The sequence below is a fragment of the Anarhichas minor genome, unplaced genomic scaffold, assembly GCF_050575085.1.
Source record: "Anarhichas minor isolate MPS153535 unplaced genomic scaffold, ASM5057508v1 ptg000048l, whole genome shotgun sequence".
NCBI lineage: Eukaryota > Metazoa > Chordata > Actinopteri > Perciformes > Anarhichadidae > Anarhichas > Anarhichas minor.
In genome coordinates, this window is record NW_027466494.1 from 365,001 (window position 1) to 382,500 (window position 17,500).

General features: G+C 44.0%; 2 protein-coding genes across 2 annotated transcripts in view; both read left to right on the forward strand.

Annotated features, from left to right (window-relative positions):
- tgfbr2l (transforming growth factor beta receptor-like) overlaps positions 1–4,870 on the forward strand; it is a 13,519-nt gene extending 8,649 nt beyond the window's left edge. The window contains exons 3-8 of the mRNA XM_076112236.1: positions 647–858; positions 1,995–2,752; positions 3,464–3,601; positions 3,703–3,844; positions 4,146–4,273; positions 4,351–4,870. Of these exons, the coding sequence (XP_075968351.1) occupies positions 647–858; positions 1,995–2,752; positions 3,464–3,601; positions 3,703–3,844; positions 4,146–4,273; positions 4,351–4,653 (1,681 nt within the window). The 3' untranslated portion in view covers positions 4,654–4,870. The remainder of the gene's footprint in view (positions 1–646; positions 859–1,994; positions 2,753–3,463; positions 3,602–3,702; positions 3,845–4,145; positions 4,274–4,350) is intronic.
- Positions 4,871–8,906: 4,036 nt separating this feature from the next.
- Positions 8,907–17,500, forward strand: part of lmln (leishmanolysin-like (metallopeptidase M8 family)) — a 16,738-nt gene continuing 8,144 nt past the window's right edge. Inside the window, exons 1-7 of the mRNA XM_076112209.1 lie at positions 8,907–9,432; positions 10,306–10,406; positions 10,474–10,504; positions 11,034–11,116; positions 13,144–13,261; positions 15,838–16,016; positions 16,998–17,103. Coding sequence (XP_075968324.1) covers positions 9,319–9,432; positions 10,306–10,406; positions 10,474–10,504; positions 11,034–11,116; positions 13,144–13,261; positions 15,838–16,016; positions 16,998–17,103 — 732 coding nt within the window. The 5' untranslated portion in view covers positions 8,907–9,318. The remainder of the gene's footprint in view (positions 9,433–10,305; positions 10,407–10,473; positions 10,505–11,033; positions 11,117–13,143; positions 13,262–15,837; positions 16,017–16,997; positions 17,104–17,500) is intronic.

Consider the following 17,500-nt stretch of genomic DNA (forward strand, 5'->3'; position numbering starts at 1 on the left):
CCCGTTCACACTCCGCCTTCACTCTAACACGCTGGAAAGAGTTTCTGCTGATTCGTGCTTTTGTTTGAATAACTTGGCCGGGATCCCGCTCGCTGCACCCCTCTCATTTCCTGTTCCTCCCAGATATAGCTGCAGGAAAAGAGAGATAAGAGAAGAAGAGAACGCTGCTGTATTCAGGTCAAAGAGCTCCTCACATATAGTCATTGATCAGGACTCAGACCTGACAGAACAAGACGTCAGCGTGTTCATAAAGTGCACATGAACACAACAAATAGGTGGATGAAGCGGATGTCGTGGTTGTTGCTGGTTAGATGTAGAATTACTTCATCAAACGATGAAGATTGATTTAGTCACTTGAAAAACACAGATGGTGTTAATATAACTATGTATGAAATCTGTGCAACATTTTGTATTATTTGGATCTAAAGTCTGTCTAAATATGATGTGTTTTGTGGTGCTCCTCTGTATTTGACTTCTTCTTGTCTTTGAGAAGAGAGAATACACACAGTTCACTCATTCTGCTTACACATCAGTTCTTCTTTCCGCTGCACTGCTCTCAACCCAAAACAATTATTTACATCAATGCATATTAGACACAGTTAGGTTTTGAGGAAACACACTGATGCATGTTCCCGGTCTCCCTCAGGAGGAAGAACAACGACAGCATGACGGTGCACACCATGTGTCATAACCCCACCCTGCCTCTAGAGGGCGTGGATCCCGGCCTGCTGCTGAACTTCACCTCCACACAGTGTCACATGATCCCACAGCCGGCGGACGACGGAGACATGATGGTCTGTGGATGTGACGGAGAACAAGAGTGTAACGACAAACTCATCTTCGACAAGGGAGCCAACGGTGAACACAAGGAGGGATGAGGGAGGGAGGGAGGGAGGGATAAAAGGATGAAGGGATGGATGGATGGATGGAGGGATAGATGGATGGATGGAGGGATGGATGGAGGGATGGAGGGAGGGATAAAAGGATGAAGGGATGGATGGATGGAGGGATGGATGGAGGGATAGATGGATGGATGGAGGGATGGAGGGATGGAGGGAGGGATGGATGGAGGGAGGGATGGATGGAGGGATGGATGGAGGGATAGATGGATGGTGGATGGATGAGGGATGGAGGGATGGTGGATGGATGGATGGATAAAAGGATGAAGGGATGGATGGATGGATGGAGGGATAGATGGATGGATGGAGGGATGGATGGAGGGATAGATGGATGGAGGGATGGATGGAGGGATGGATGGAGGGAGGGATGGCTGGAGGGATAGATGGATGGATGGAGGGATAGATGGATGGTGGATGGATGAGGGAGGGATGGAGGGATGGTGGATGGATGGATGGATAAAAGGATGGAGGGATAGATGGATGAATGGAGGGATGGATAAAGGGATGGATAGATGGAGGGAGGGATGGATGGAGGGATGGATGGAGGGATAGATGGAGGGAGGGATGGATGGATGGATGGAGGGAGGGATGGAGGGAGGGATGGATGGATGGAGGGATGGATGGAGGGATAGATGGATGGATGGAGGGATAGATGGAGGGATGGATGGATGGAGGGATGGATGGAGGGATAGATGGATGGAGGGATAGATGGAGGGAGGGATGGATGAAGGGATGGATGGATGGATGGAGGGAGGGATGGAGGGAGGGATGGATGGAGGGAGGGATGGATGGACGGAGGGAGGGATGGAGGGAGGGATAGATGGATGGATGGAGGGAGGGATGGATGAAGGGATGGATGGATGGATGGATGGAGGGATGGATGGAGGGATGGATGGAGGGATGGATGGATGGAGGGATGGAGGGATGGATGGAGGGAGGGAGGGATGGATGGAGGGGGGGATGGATGGAGGGAGGGATGGATGGATGGATGGATGGATGGATGGAGGGATGGATGGAGGGATGGATGGATGGATGGATGGATAAAAGGATGAGTATATTTTTCATGTAGATATGGTCTCCTCTCTGCTCCTGCAGGGTTCTCTAAGCTGCAGAGTAAAGACGTGATCCCGGTGGTCGTGGTTAGTTTGGTGCCTCCTATCCTGGTTGCCATAGTTGCCACGGCAGCCTTCTACTTCTACCGGACTCACCATCCAGACAAACCGGGTCCTCCTGCTCGCCCGGCCTGGCCCACCAAACACAGCCCAGAGCACTACCAGGCGTTTGACCTGCACTGTGGGGGTCTGGGGGCTCGGGGAGAGGGCGGAGGAGGAGGTGGTTTGATTGGTCCTGGAGCCAAGAGGGCGGAGTCTAATGGCAAGGTGCTGTCTCTCGACGATGACATCATCAGTGACATGACAGACTGGCATTGCCGGCTGAATGAACCACTGCCAATCAAGCTGGAGGTGCTGGTGGGGAAGGGGCGCTTTGCTGAAGTGTGGAGGGCGTGCCTGCTGCAGGGCAAGAAGGGCGGAGTTAACAGCTACGAAACGGTGGCGGTGAAGGTGTTTCCAGCGGTGGAGTACGCCTCGTGGAGAAACGAGTGCTCCATCTTTTCCGACCCCAAGCTGGAACACGACAACGTGGTTCGATTCCTTGCCGCCGAAGGGAGGGGCCTGCCCGGCCACGCCCTCAGAAAGTACTGGCTGGTTTTGGCCTATCACAGCCTCGGGAACCTGCAGGACTTCCTCACAGCGAACACACTGAGCTGGGAGGAGCTTGTCGCCATGGCTACCAGCATTGCCAGAGGGTTAGCTCATTTGCATAGCGACACGACACCCAGTGGGATACCAAAGGTGAGTTACCTTCCATATGATCTCTTCACGTTAACTAAACTAAACTAACATCAATATAGATCTGCCCACGTCTTTGTGACATATTTGCTAGCTGCAACATAATTTACCAACAAGGTATATCAGCCTTACGTTGCTCGAGAGGTGGAACTCAGGACAAAAAAAGAAAATGTGCAAACCTGCTGGCACAGACTGTTTATAAGAAGTGGACGTAGTCGTCCTGACGTCTCTCATTGGTTTGTGGACTGATGTTTAAAAGCCTCAAGGCCGTCGCCATCTTGCATTTTTTTTTGCAACCAGTAAACAGGAAGTGACCATATCTGGACTGAGGAGGAGTGACGTAGAGACGCCGTATACGTCTCTGGTAGAGACGCCGTATACGTCTCTGGTAGAGACCTGTCAATCACTGTGTAGCCCCGCCCTAAAGCATCCCCTGCTTTATGGTCTGTGTGACTCTAAATGGACCATAATGTACTAAATGAACATCATGCTGTATTGAAGAAGACTTGAAACTAGAGATTGAGACCATAAACTCATGTTTACAATGTTTACTGAGGTAATAAATCAAGAGAGAAGTAGAGTCATTTTCTCATAGACTTCTATACAACCAGAGGAGTCGCCCCCTGGTGGACACTCGAGAGAATGCAGCTTTAACACATGAAGCAGACATGAAGAAGTTGCCGCTGGGCTGCTGTTTTGTTTGTGTTGCTGTAGGTGCCGGTGGCCCATCGGGACCTGAAGAGCAGTAACATTGTGGTAAAGAGCAGGAAGGAATGTGCCCTGTGTGACTTTGGTCTAGCCTTGAGACTGGACCTCTCCCTCACCGTCGATGACTATGCCAACAGTGGACAGGTAAACTACAAGTTTAGTTGTTAAGCAGTGGTTGAATATGTCATGAAGCAGAACTCTGTTGCTTTGGTCGTCATTTGAATGGACTTTCCGATATCATCCAGGTGGGGACAGCTCGCTACATGGCTCCTGAGGTACTTGAGTCCAGAGTGAACCTGGAGGACCTTGAGGCCTTTAAACAGATGGATGTTTACTCCATGGCTCTGGTCCACTGGGAGATGGCCTCCCGCTGCCATGCCATCGGAGGTAGGTACTGTGTTCTCTACCTATTCAGGTACTCTGTACTCTACCTGTTCAGGTACTCTGTACTCTACCTGTTCAGGTACTCTGTTCTCTACCTGTTCAGGTACTCTGTTCTCTACCTGTTCAGGTACAGTTGGGTTAAGTAAGACTTTTGGGGCAAACACAACAGGATTCGGGACTGTCCTGAATTTACAATTTATTGATACTGAACAGAGTACCTGAGCAGGTAGTGAACAGGTTATCCTTGAATGTTGAAACACATCCTGTGACTGTAATGTGTGAGTATCTGTGTGTGTCGGTGCAGAAGTGAAGAGCTACGAGCCGGCGTTTGGCTCTCAGGTGTGTGAGCAGCCTTGTGTGGACAGCATGAGAGACCTGGTGCTGAGGGACCGAGGACGGCCGCACATCCCGTCAGCGTGGACGCAGCACCAGGTCAGAGTTCAGACTCTGAAAGGACAATGTTTGTTTGTGATGTCCTGCTGTCTGACTTGCAGTCCTCTCTCCTCCAGGGGATGGGGGTCTTCTGCTCCACCGTCACTGAGTGCTGGGATCACGACCCTGAGGCCCGACTGACGGCTCACTGCGTGGTGGAGCGCTTCAATGTGCTGCAGCAGGAACAGGAGGAGGAGGAGGAAGACGAGGAACCGATGCGAGACGGAGACAGAGAAAAGGACTCAGAGACACCAGATAATAACCAGAGTCCCTCTCAGTCTTCCTCCCCTCCCCCCCTCCAGACTCCCCAGCCAGACTCAAAGACAGGTGGCTCGGAGGTTTCCCATGATTCCCTGCTTCACACTAGCTCTGCGGTGTGAGCGGTGGACCTTCCCACGCTATGAGCCCTCCGTCCTCCTGCTACTGGCTGCGTTTACACTGTGATCTGTTGTTTTAACACTAGCTGTTACTGTAACTGCAGCAGCTGATAGTGAAGAGACTGATACGTGGCTAAAAATGTCCTTAATCAACAACAGGAAGGCTAATGCTAACAGGTTATCAACAGGTGATGGTAACAGAAGGCTAATGCTAACAGGTGATGGGAAGAGGAAGGCTAATGGTAACAGGTGATGGGAACAGGAAGGCTAATGCTAACATGTAATAGGAACAGGAAGGATCATGCTAACAGGTGATGGGAACAGGAAGGCTAATGCTAACAGGTGATCAACAGATGATGGGAATAGGAAGGCTAATGCTAACAGGTAACAGGAAGGCTAATGCTAACAGGTAATAGGAACAGGAAGGATCATGCTAACAGGTAATAGGAACAGGAAGGCTAATGCGAACAGGTGATGGGAACAGTAAGGATCATGCTAACAGGTAATAGGAACAGGAAGGCTAATGCTAACAGGTAATAGGAACAGGAAGGCTAATGCTAACAGGTAATATGAACAGGAAGGCTAATGCTAACAGCTAATAGGAACAGGAAGGCTAATGCTAACAGGTAATATGAACAGGAAGGATCATGCTAACAGGTGATAGGAACAGGAAGGATCATGTTAACAGGTAATAGGAACAGGAAGGATCATGCTAACAGGTGATAGGAACAGGAAGGATCATGCTAACAGGTGATAGGAACAGGAAGGATAATGCTAACAGGTGATAGGAACAGGAAGGATCATGCTAACAGGTAATAGGAACAGGAAGGATCATGCTAACAGGTGATAGGAACAGGAAGGATCATGCTAACAGGTGATAGGAACAGGAAGGATCATGCTAACAGGTGATAGGAACAGGAAGGATCATGCTAACAGGTAATATGAACAGGAAGGATCATGCTAACAGGTGATAGGAACAGGAAGGATCATGTTAACAGGTAATAGGAACAGGAAGGAGCATGCTAACAGGTGATAGGAACAGGAAGGATCATGCTAACAGGTGATAGGAACAGGAAGGATAATGCTAACAGGTGATAGGAACAGGAAGGATCATGCTAACAGGTAATAGGAACAGGAAGGATCATGCCAACAGGTGATAGGAACAGGAAGGATCATGCTAACAGGTGATAGGAACAGGAAGGATCATGCTAACAGGTAATAGGAACAGGAAGGATCATGCTAACAGGTGATCAACAGGTGATGTCACCTCTGAGGACTTCAGTCACAGTTCTGCTGGCAGAGATACAAACTGTTTAGTTGTATGAACATGTTTCATGTTGTGGGAGCTGGTCTCCGTTGTGTTATATTCTTTAATACTGTGATTATCTTCTCTATTATCTACTCGTATGAATAAACACGAGAGAGTTCTTTCCAAAAACACACATTATATAAATAAATCTCCCCATGTACTTATTATTATAAATATTATTAATATGAACACTGAAGGATCCAGAGAGTAAATAAATAGAGAAAACCACTAAAGGAAAGAACCACAGCATCCCTACACTATGTTGTTTGTTTTGTAATAAAGTTTATATGTCATTGATTTATGATGATTGATTCTGTCTCTAAGTGCTTTAGTATTATTATTATTATTATTATATATATTATTATTAATAATTTTACGCAAAAAATGCTGGACATTTTATAAATGTTAAAGTATTTTTTCTTGTCAGATTCAGTGAATAAAAAGTGAAGAGATGAAAACATCAGATCGGAATAATTAAGAGATTTAAGTATTACAAAACAATTATGTTTTCTCAACTTCTACTTCAGTAAAAGTACTAATACTACAGTGTAGAAGTACGTTGTTACAGGTAAAAGTACTGCATTTAAAATCATATTTTAAGTAAAAGTACAAAAGTATTAGAATCAAAATAAACTTAAAGTACGGAAAGTAAAAGTACTAATAATGCAAAATAATATTTATGATTGTATTATAATTATTGATGCATTAATGTGATAAAGGTGGAGCTCATTTTAATGACTTTATTTACTGCCTGGTAGATAAATGAAATATATTTCATGTTTATATATTGAATCTTTTAGTGGCAGATTTAAATAAATCATTTGACAGTGAAGCTATGGCTAGCTGTTTCCCTCTGTTTCCAGTCTTTATGCTAAGCTAGGCTAACCATCTCATCCTGCTTCATATTTTTCTGTACAAACATGCGAGTAAATATATATATATAAAGCGAAGAAGTGTCAAATAATTATTTTAACGTATGAAACGGGGGAAACTTAACGATTTACAACAATCCCTCAGCATCCATCGTGGCTTTTTACATGTTTGTCCTCAACAATCATAAAAACATGAATTTTACAACGAAACTAAAAACAATGAAAGAGAAGTTGAAAACAACCAAAACTCTAAGGTGATGTTTTTGGGGTTTGGGATTCAAACTTATTTGAATAAGTCCAGAGAACCACAACAGAGAGGAACGCCTGGTTAGTATGTCCAGCTGCTGAGAGCTGAATATACCAACGAAGAAGAATCTGCTCACACAGCTTTAAAGACTCACTGTGACACACACACACACTCACACACACACACACACACTCACACACTCACACACACACTCACACACACTCACACGCACACACACACACACACTCACACACACACACACACACACACACACACACACACACACACTCTCACACACACACACACACACACACACACTCACACACACAGACTGTTTATAAGAAGTGGACATAGTCGTCGTGACGTCTCTCGTTGGTTTGTTGATGTTTTGAAGCCTCAAATTCGTCGTTTTGGTCGTCGCAATCTTGTTTTATTTGCATCCAGAGAACAGGAAGTGACCATATCTGGACTGAGGAGGAGTGACGTAGAGATGCCGTATACGTCTCTGGTAGAGACCTGTCAATCACTGTGTAGCCCCGCCCTAAAGCATCCCCTGCTTTATGGTCTGTTTGACTCTAAATGGACCATAATGTACTAAATGAACATCATGCTGTATTGAAGAAGACTTGAAACTAGAGATTGAGACCATAAACTCATGTTTACAATGTTTACTGAGGTAATAAATCAAGAGAGAAGTAGAGTCATTTTCTCATAGACTTCTATACAACCAGAGGAGTCGCCCCCTGGTGGACACTAGAGAGAATGCAGCTTTAACACATGAAGCTTTGGATTCACCGGAGGTTTGTCTGCTGGTCATTAAACGTAGAACTCTTCATCAGTGTGACTTTAACTTCTCTCACTGAGGATAAACAGGATGTTCACAAACTCAATTTAAACTTCAGAGTAAAGTTTAAGATCAAAGGATGAAGATGATCAGACAGACAGAGAAACCTTTCATCAACCAATCTTATCATCTGGTCTCTCAGTGCAGTTCTGTGGGAACCAGAGGAGGAAGTATTCAGCTGTTTACTGCAGTCAAGGTACAAATACTGTGAAAGGTTCTGCATTCAGAACCTGACTGGAGTTATATATATATATCTATACAGTATATATACTGTATAGATATATATAAAGTATATAAATCAGTAAAATGTTCTGTGTCAGTGTTTTACTATTTATATCTGAAGTTTCTGCACAAAGTATTTACCTCTGAGATGTAGAGGAGAATTAGAAAGTACTCAAGTAAAGTACAAGAACCTTGAATTCTGACTTAACTACAAACTTAGTTATCATTCTACTATATTAAGCCAATAATTAATTAGGTTTAAATTATTTATTATGCTTTTCATAGTATACAATAATCCATAACAGCTACACACCTTTGTACAACTCTACTCTTATAATATAATACACACGTGTCACTCTAATAACAATCTCTTTATTTGTTTGTTTATTTATCATATTTTACTGTAAATGTTCATATTTTAAATGATCTTTTTTACTATTGTTCTATGTTTATTCTCACTCACCAATCACCTGATAACATGTTCTATGAACATGTTATATTTGGATTCTTTAGCTACAACAGAAGATTTGAGTAATGGGCGTATATCATGAATGTATTGATTCTTTATTTTCATATAGTAAGTTTACAAGCGTGTGTTTTTTTACAAAGAGTTTGAAATGTATTTTTAAAAAACTCTTCAATGCTGAACCAACAAAAAGGCCATAAAACCAGTGATGTCATGCATTACCTGTGATGTCATACATTACCTGTGATGTCATCTATTACCTGTGATTTTTCTATTTTTATGCTTTTATTTCTTTCTATATTGTTTATGGCATATTAGTTGAAATGTTGAATAAAACAAATAAAAACAAACTCAAGAAGTGAATGTTATCAAGTATTATTTCAAAATCTTAGACTATTTTATTTTACTTTATTTTATTTTAGACGTCCTCATCCACACTCCAGACCAGTTGGTGGCGGTAATGCACTAATTCAGTGTTTGCCAACCGCCAAAGAAGAAGAAGAAGAAGAAGAAGAACCATTCCACCGTTTAACCGGCCGGCGTCTTCTTCTCCTCAGATTTAACCGTTGGCTGTTTTTTTTTTTTTTTTGGCGGGATTGCTCTGATGTTCTGATTATGTTCTGATTCAGCCTGATGAGCGATGAATGAAACCAGCAGTGAGTGGACCGGACCGGCGGAGGTTCTGTTGATTTCGAGCCTCCGAGGAGGATGGAGGAGCCGAGGAGGCTCAGCGGGTCCTGGTTCCTCGGTCGTGTCCTCGTCCTCTCCGTCCTGGCTGTGCTCGTGAGCTGTCACGGCACGTGTAAACACCGAGCCGAGGAGGTGAGAACCCGGATGTTGATGCTACACTAACTAGCCAAAGTTAAGATAACCTATTTGTTTTTGTGCTACATGTCAAGCTAGCCACCTAGCTAAATTAGATTATATAAAGATAGCGCTTTTATTTTGAAAGAGACCTAAGCGGAAGTGTTCTTTTTTTTGTTGTTGATGGGGAAACACAGGCTAAAGGTTAATTATATTATATATAATATATATATATATATATATTACATATATAAATATTATATATAATATATATATAATGTATAATATATATGTATTATTAATACAAAATAAAAGCGCCATCTTTGCGAAGCTAACTGACTTTAAAAAGGTCCTGAAAACTACAGTTTAACGCCGAAATGCATAATGTACGATGTTTTTATTGGTGGAATTTAATCGTTCGTTTGTGGAATAAAATATGTTTGGAAGCTTTTGTCAACATTAACATAGTAAATAATGCTGATTTGCTCAGGCAACATAACAAAGAGAAATATATTATATTTACAGCTAAAAACAAAGCTGAATAAAGGTAAAACATTAATATGTTACTACTATATGTATATGTGTGCATATATATACACACATACATGTGTGTATGTATACTCACACTCACTGCTTCTAGACTGTCTACGTATATTATATCCGTCCCAAACAAATAAATCCTACATAATAAATAAAACATATTTTTAAATGACTGTTTTTAAAACATATATTGTTGGTGAAGACATGTATAGCATAAGATATCATTTGATAGACCAGATATAAGTGAGAGAGGAATAACTGTACCTTTGTATCTATTGAGTAGCTAGTATTTACCTGACAGCTGTTTCTATTATTTCGTCTACACACCTGTAAACCGCTGCTCTCTGTCAGGTCCATCACGTGTACCTGAAGCCTGAGCGGCTGACGAAGAGGAGCTCACCTGAAGACCTCCAGCTGAAGATCAAGATCATCTACGACCACAGCGTGGACCGGTCAGTACCGCAGAACCTCACGCTTGTCTCTGAGCCGGGCTGAGGCTCATCTGTTCTCTCTTTACAGGCTTGCTGCAGACAAGAGGAGGCTTGTGAAGGTGAGTTCAGGAAGTCAGTCAGCAAACACTGCCAGCTAGTGGACATGACTGTAAACAATGTGGTGTTTTAAATATGAGAAGAGCAGCATTCTGGGTAATATTAATAAACTAGAGACTCACTCATCTAAACTGTACGGAGGACTTCACAGCTGGAATCTGTATGGAGACACGTGAGTTCAACTTAAACAGTTTAATGATGCAACTAATAGATATCAAGACACCTTTTAGTGTTTCAAGTCTTCTGAAATGTTATGTTTAAATATGCAAATGAGGTATTATCTAATGGTGAATTAAGAAGAAATCTAAAGACGCAAATAGAGAATGAAATTAAGAAAATGGACCAAAATCTCTGAATGGACCAGTTAAAACATGTTTTAGTAATGAGTAAATTAGATTTTGAGAGCCAACTTGTTTGTATTTCAGGTCCATCGTATGTTGACTCCCTCTCTCTGCTCTAGTGATGTCACGATGTACATCAGTACATCGTGACATCACTGCGTCAGACCCAAACAGTGTGTTTCCTCCTCAGGAGAAGCTGTTTCCTCAGGCCATCGACTACCTGCAGAGAGCCTTCAGTGTGCGGCGTAGAGTCGGTCCTGTGCTGCTCAGCAGGTCTGTGAACCATCCACCCGTCTCACCCTCTGAACTACATACAACCAGTCTCACCTTCTGAACTACAGACCCACCCGTCTCACCCTCTGAACTACAGACCCACCCGTCTCACCCTCTGAACTACAGACCACCCATCTCACCCTCTGAACTACAGACCACCCGTCTCACCCTCTGAACTACAGACCACCCGTCTCACCCTCTGAACTACATACGACCAGTCTCACCTTCTGAACTACAGACCACCCGTCTCACCCTCTGAACTACATACAACCAGTCTCACCTTCTGAACTACAGACCACCCGTCTCACCCTCTGAACTACAGACCCACCCGTCTCACCCTCTGAACTACAGACCACCCATCTCACCCTCTGAACTACAGACCACCCGTCTCACCCTCTGAACTACAGACCACCCGTCTCACCCTCTGAACTACATACGACCAGTCTCACCTTCTGAACTACAGACCACCCGTCTCACCCTCTGAACTACAGACCACCCGTCTCACCCTCTGAACTATATATGACCAGTCTCACCCTCTGAACTACAGACAACCCGTCTCACCCTCTGAACTACAGACCACCCGTCTCACCCTCTGAACTACATACGACCAGTCTCACCTTCTGAACTACAGACCACCCGCCTCACCCTCTGAACTACAGACCACCCGTCTCACCCTCTGAACTACAGACCCACCCGTCTCACCCTCTGAACTACAGACCACCCATCTCACCTTCTGAACTACAGACCACCCGTCTCACCCTCTGAACTACAGACCCACCCGTCTCACCCTCTGAACTACAGACCACCCGTCTCACCCTCTGAACTATATATGACCAGTCTCACCCTCTGAACTACAGACAACCCGTCTCACCCTCTGAACTACAGACCACCCGTCTCACCCTCTGAACTACATACGACCAGTCTCACCTTCTGAACTACAGACCACCTGCCTCACCCTCTGAACTACATATGACCCTTCTCACCCTCTGAACTACAGACCACCTGTCTCACCCTCTGAACTACAGACCACCCGTCTCACCCTCTGAACTATATACCAACCGTCTCACCCTCTGAACTACATACGACCAGTCTCACCTTCTGAACTACAGACCACGCGCCTCACCCTCTGAACTACAGACCACGCGCCTCACCCTCTGAACTACAGACCACCCGTCTCACCCTCTGAACTACAGACGACCCGTCTCACCCTCTGAACTACAGACAACCCGTCTCACCCTCTGAACTACAGACGACCCGTCTCACCCTCTGAACTACAGACGGCCCGTCTCACCCTCTGAACTGTAGATGACCCGTCTCACCCTCTGAACTACAGACGACCCGTCTCACCCTCTGAACTACAGACAACCTGTCTCACCCTTTGAACTACAGACGAGACTGAGACAGATGTGTGGCAGCAGTCAAAAACACTTTGACTCCACAATTATAAACCTTGAATATGTTTAATATGTCATAAAATAAGTAGCAGCCTCAGGGTGTTACTGGTGAACTTCACCTGCTGTAAATCGTGTTGGAGCCTTAAAGGGCAACAATTAGTCAAATTATCAAATCTCACTAATAATAATAAGCACCTCTTCATGAGCAGGTCACATGTGTCCGGTTCAAAGAGTTGATTTGAGTTTGTGCAGCTGAGAGTTTCTGCACATGACTCTAAATATAAAATGTACTCTGTGAGAGTATTTTAGATAGGCTGAGGTGTGTTTCTATTGTAGTGTTGTTGTGTATTTGTGTACCTCAGACAAACTCCATTCAATCCTTAATTTACATGCTAATACATTATTTAATCATTAAACACTCTACGAAGAAAGATTTACAATAAGAATACAAACCTGGACACTCAGATGTTAATATTTAAACTTTGTGGAGAAGTGGATGTTAAGAACCATTTAGAATCCTGTAGTTGCTCTGATATTTAAGGTGCAAGACTTCTAATGATGAGACGGTGTATTTATCCTCTAACTACGCTGAAGAGTTCATTAAAGTCAGTGTTGTGGTCTCTGTCATCTCAGACAATGTTCCACCAACCAGTACCTGAGGAAGAGAGATGACCCGCATCGCTACTGCCAGGACGCCTGTGCAGACGTCACCCGGTGCGGCCCCATCGTGGTTCCACAGCACCACCTGCAGGTCAGGAAGGGCCACTATGCGTAATAAATAAGTAACCTTTGAAAAATCAATTTATAAGTTATTTTAACTGAAGCATAACAATTAGTTTGACTAAATATTCATTATTTTATTTTTGTGCCCTCTTGTGGCCAATGGTTGCTTTAATGTCATGTCATGGTACATGTTCTGTATCATTTGGTTTAATTTGTATCGATATCTTTTCTAGAGCAGATGTCACAAAATGCTACACAATTTAGACTCATACAGAGACAATAGAAATACCCACGCACAGCATATTGTAAAGAACAGAAGGAGACCTAGGATTGATCCCTGTGGGACACCATAGGACAGGAGGGACATTTCCTCTGCATGGTATGACCGGACTCACTCTCTTTTTAAAGTTTTCCATGAGCAGAAGTTGGGGACAGCACCTGTAACTTTACTTTGATACCACTGTGGTCGAGGTTCTGACCGAGCTGAGCCGATACTAGAAGTTGTAGTTAAAACACTGCAGGCCTCTGATTGGTCACAGACAATCATGACTAGCACATCTTGAGCAATATTTTTATTTACTCCACCCAGATTTTCTATGTGCACTAAGTACACCACGCTGTGCACTAAGTACACCACGCTGTGCACTAAGTACACCACGCTGTACACTAAGTACACCACGCTTTACACTCAGTACATCACGCTGTACACTGAGTACATCACGCTGTACACTAAGTACACCATGCTGTACACTAAGTACATCACGCTGTACACCACGCTGTACACTAAGTACATCACACTGTACATCACGCTGTACACTAAGTACACCACACTGTACACTAAGTACATCACACTGTACATCACGCTGTACACTAAGTAAACCACGCTGTACACTAAGTACATCACGCTGTACACTAAGTACACCACGCTGTACACCACGCTGTACACTAAGTACATCACGCTGTACACTAAGTACATCACACTGTACATCACGCTGCACACTAAGTACACCACGCTGTACACCACGTTGTACACTAAGTACATCATGCTGTACACTGAGTACATCACGCTGTACACTGAGTACACCACGCTGTACACTGAGTACATCACGCTGTACACTAAGTACACCACGCTGTACATCATGCTGTACACTAAGTACACCATGCTGTACCCTAAGTACATCACACTGTACATCACGCTGTACCCTAAGTACATCACACTGTACATCACGCTGTACACTAAGTACACCACGCTGTACACCATGTACACTAAGTACATCACGCTGTACACTAAGGACATCACGCTGTACACTGAGTACATCACGCTGTACACTGAGTACATCACGCTGTACACTAAGTACACCACGCTGTACACTAAGTACATCACGCTGTACATCATGATGTACACTAAGTACACCATGCTGTACACTAAGTACATCACACTGTACATCACGCTGTACACTAAGTACATCACACTGTACATCACGCTGTACACTAAGTACACCACGCTGTACACCACGTACACTAAGTACATCACGCTGTACACTAAGGACATCACGCTGTACACCACGCTGTACACCGAGTACACCACGCTGTACACTGACTACATCACGCTGTACACTGAGTACACCACGCTGTACACTAAGTACACTACGCTGTACACTAAGTACATCACGCTGTACACTAAGTACACTACGCTGTACACTAAGTACATCATGCTGTACACTAAGGACATCACGCTGTACACTGAGTACATCACGCTGTACACTGAGTACACCACGCTGTACACTGAGTACATCACGCTGTACACTAAGTACACCACGCTGTACACTAAGTACATCACGCTGTACATCATGCTGTACACTAAGTACACCATGCTGTACACTAAGTACATCACACTGTACATCACACTGTACACTAAGTACATCACACTGTACATCACGCTGTACACTAAGTACACCACGCTGTACACCACGTACACTAAGTACATCACGCTGTACACTAAGGACATCACGCTGTACACTGAGTACACCACGCTGTACACTGAGTACATCACGCTGTACACTAAGTACACCACGCTGTACACTAAGTACATCACACTGTACATCACGCTGTACACTAAGTACATCACGCTGTACATCACGCTGTACACTAAGTACACCACGCTGTACACCACGTACACTAAGTACATCACGCTGTACACTAAGGACATCACGCTGTACACCACGCTGTACACCGAGTACACCACGCTGTACACCGAGTACACCACGCTGTACACCGAGTACATCACGCTGTACACTGAGTACACCACGCTGTACACTAAGTACACTACGCTGTACACTAAGTACATCACGCTGTACACTAAGTACACCACGCTGTACACTAAGTACATCACACTGTACACTAAGTATACAAGTACATAGTACATTCCACTGTTTGGTTGCCTCCTCTTCCTATACTTCCTCCCAGTAATCAGAAGGGATAACAGATATATAACTGCATCGTCTGCATAAACACAAACAACATATGGTGTTCCCTGGTTATGTGACTCATGGTGGTGCCCTCACACATTACTATATAAAGTCTCTGTTGGTTTTTCCCTCCTAGCAATGTAAAGTGTGCAGTGAATCGGGGAAGTCTTGTGGCCCCCTGGGGCCCCCGGACGGCCCCGGAGTGGAAGGGTCCGACTTCGTGCTGTACGTCAGCGGCGTCACCACGGAGCGCTGCGGTCAGGAGAACATCGTGGCCTACGCTGCTTACTGCCAGCTGGAGGCAGAGCTGGACAGGTGGGAGACGCCATCTTGTTTCTCTGGATTTTACAAAGGACATTTAGTTTTTAAATTCTTTAGAAACAGTTTCTACATGTGAGTAAATGTTTATCAGCCAAATCAAAGAGCTTACAGGATGTTCAACCTTTGTGTCTTTATAACACATTAATACTTGACTTCTTTCTCTACAGGGTTTGTATGAAGGTGATAAAGTAGTTTATGAACATGAGATATGAGTTTATAGATGATTATAATCCCTGCTCTTCATAGTGCAGGTTAGTTTAAGGAGTTTAGACGTTCCACTCGTCGTCTTCTTGACTCCTCACATCTCTTTCTGTTTGTTCGTGCTCTGGAGTTGAGGAGAATAATGCAGATCATAGGTCATGTTCAAACAAAGCTCTCGTAGCGTATTGTCGTCTTCACTGTAGTGATCCACTCATCTGTTTCCTGTTCTCCTCACAGTCAGAACCTCTACTGATTCAAACCTATGCATCCTCTGCATAACATCAGCACCATCTTCTATTCTCATATGGTCCAGTGGTAGTTACTCAAGATCACTGATGGGCGGGAGTAGATGTGGTGGGAGGAGTTACATATGACACATTAGTCCTCATATTAGGAATCAGTCTCGTCCAAACCTCCTTTAGCCGTGCACACTGTTATCTCCCTATCTTAGAGAACATCTGCCTGTACTCTAGAACAGAACAACAGTAAACACAAACATATTCCACCTATCAAGGTTCAAGGATCCTTTATTGTCCTTCAGCACATGGTTACACATCAAATGCAGACCTCTATGGCCGTTGTTCCATTTCCTTTTTCTTTTAACGTAACTGAAAGAGTTTCCTTCAGGCCCACCGAGCTACAGGACTCAGAGGGGCTGACAGCGTTGATGTATAACGGTGCATTGTCTGCATAGAAATGAATGTGTGACGAATCAGGATCCTCCTCGTTAGGGTGTGACCTTACTTTAACCGTGATTCTCTGTGTGTCCCTCAGACCGATAGCCGGCTACGCCAACCTGTGTCCCAGCATGATCTCCTCTCAGCCACAGGAGTTTGAAGGGATGCTCTCCACCGTCAAACACGAGATCATCCACGCTCTGGTGGGTTCAGCAGCATCTTCAGCTGACTGTTATATATATATATATATATATATATATATATATCTATATCTATAGATATATATATATACAGTAAAAAAAAAGTATACGGGAAAAAAAGTATTTAGTCAGCCACCAATTGTGCAAGTTCTCCCACTTAAAAAGATGAGAGAGGCCTGTAATTTTCATCATAGGTACACCTCAACTATGAGAGACAGAATGGGGGGAAAGAATCCAGGAAATCACATTGTAGGATTTTTAATGAATTAATTGGTAAATTCCTCGGTAAAATAAGTATTTGGTCACCTACAAACAAGCAAGATTTCTGGCTCTCACAGACCTGTAACTTCTTCTTTAAGCGGCTCCTCTGTCCTCCACTCGTTACCTGTATTAATGGCAC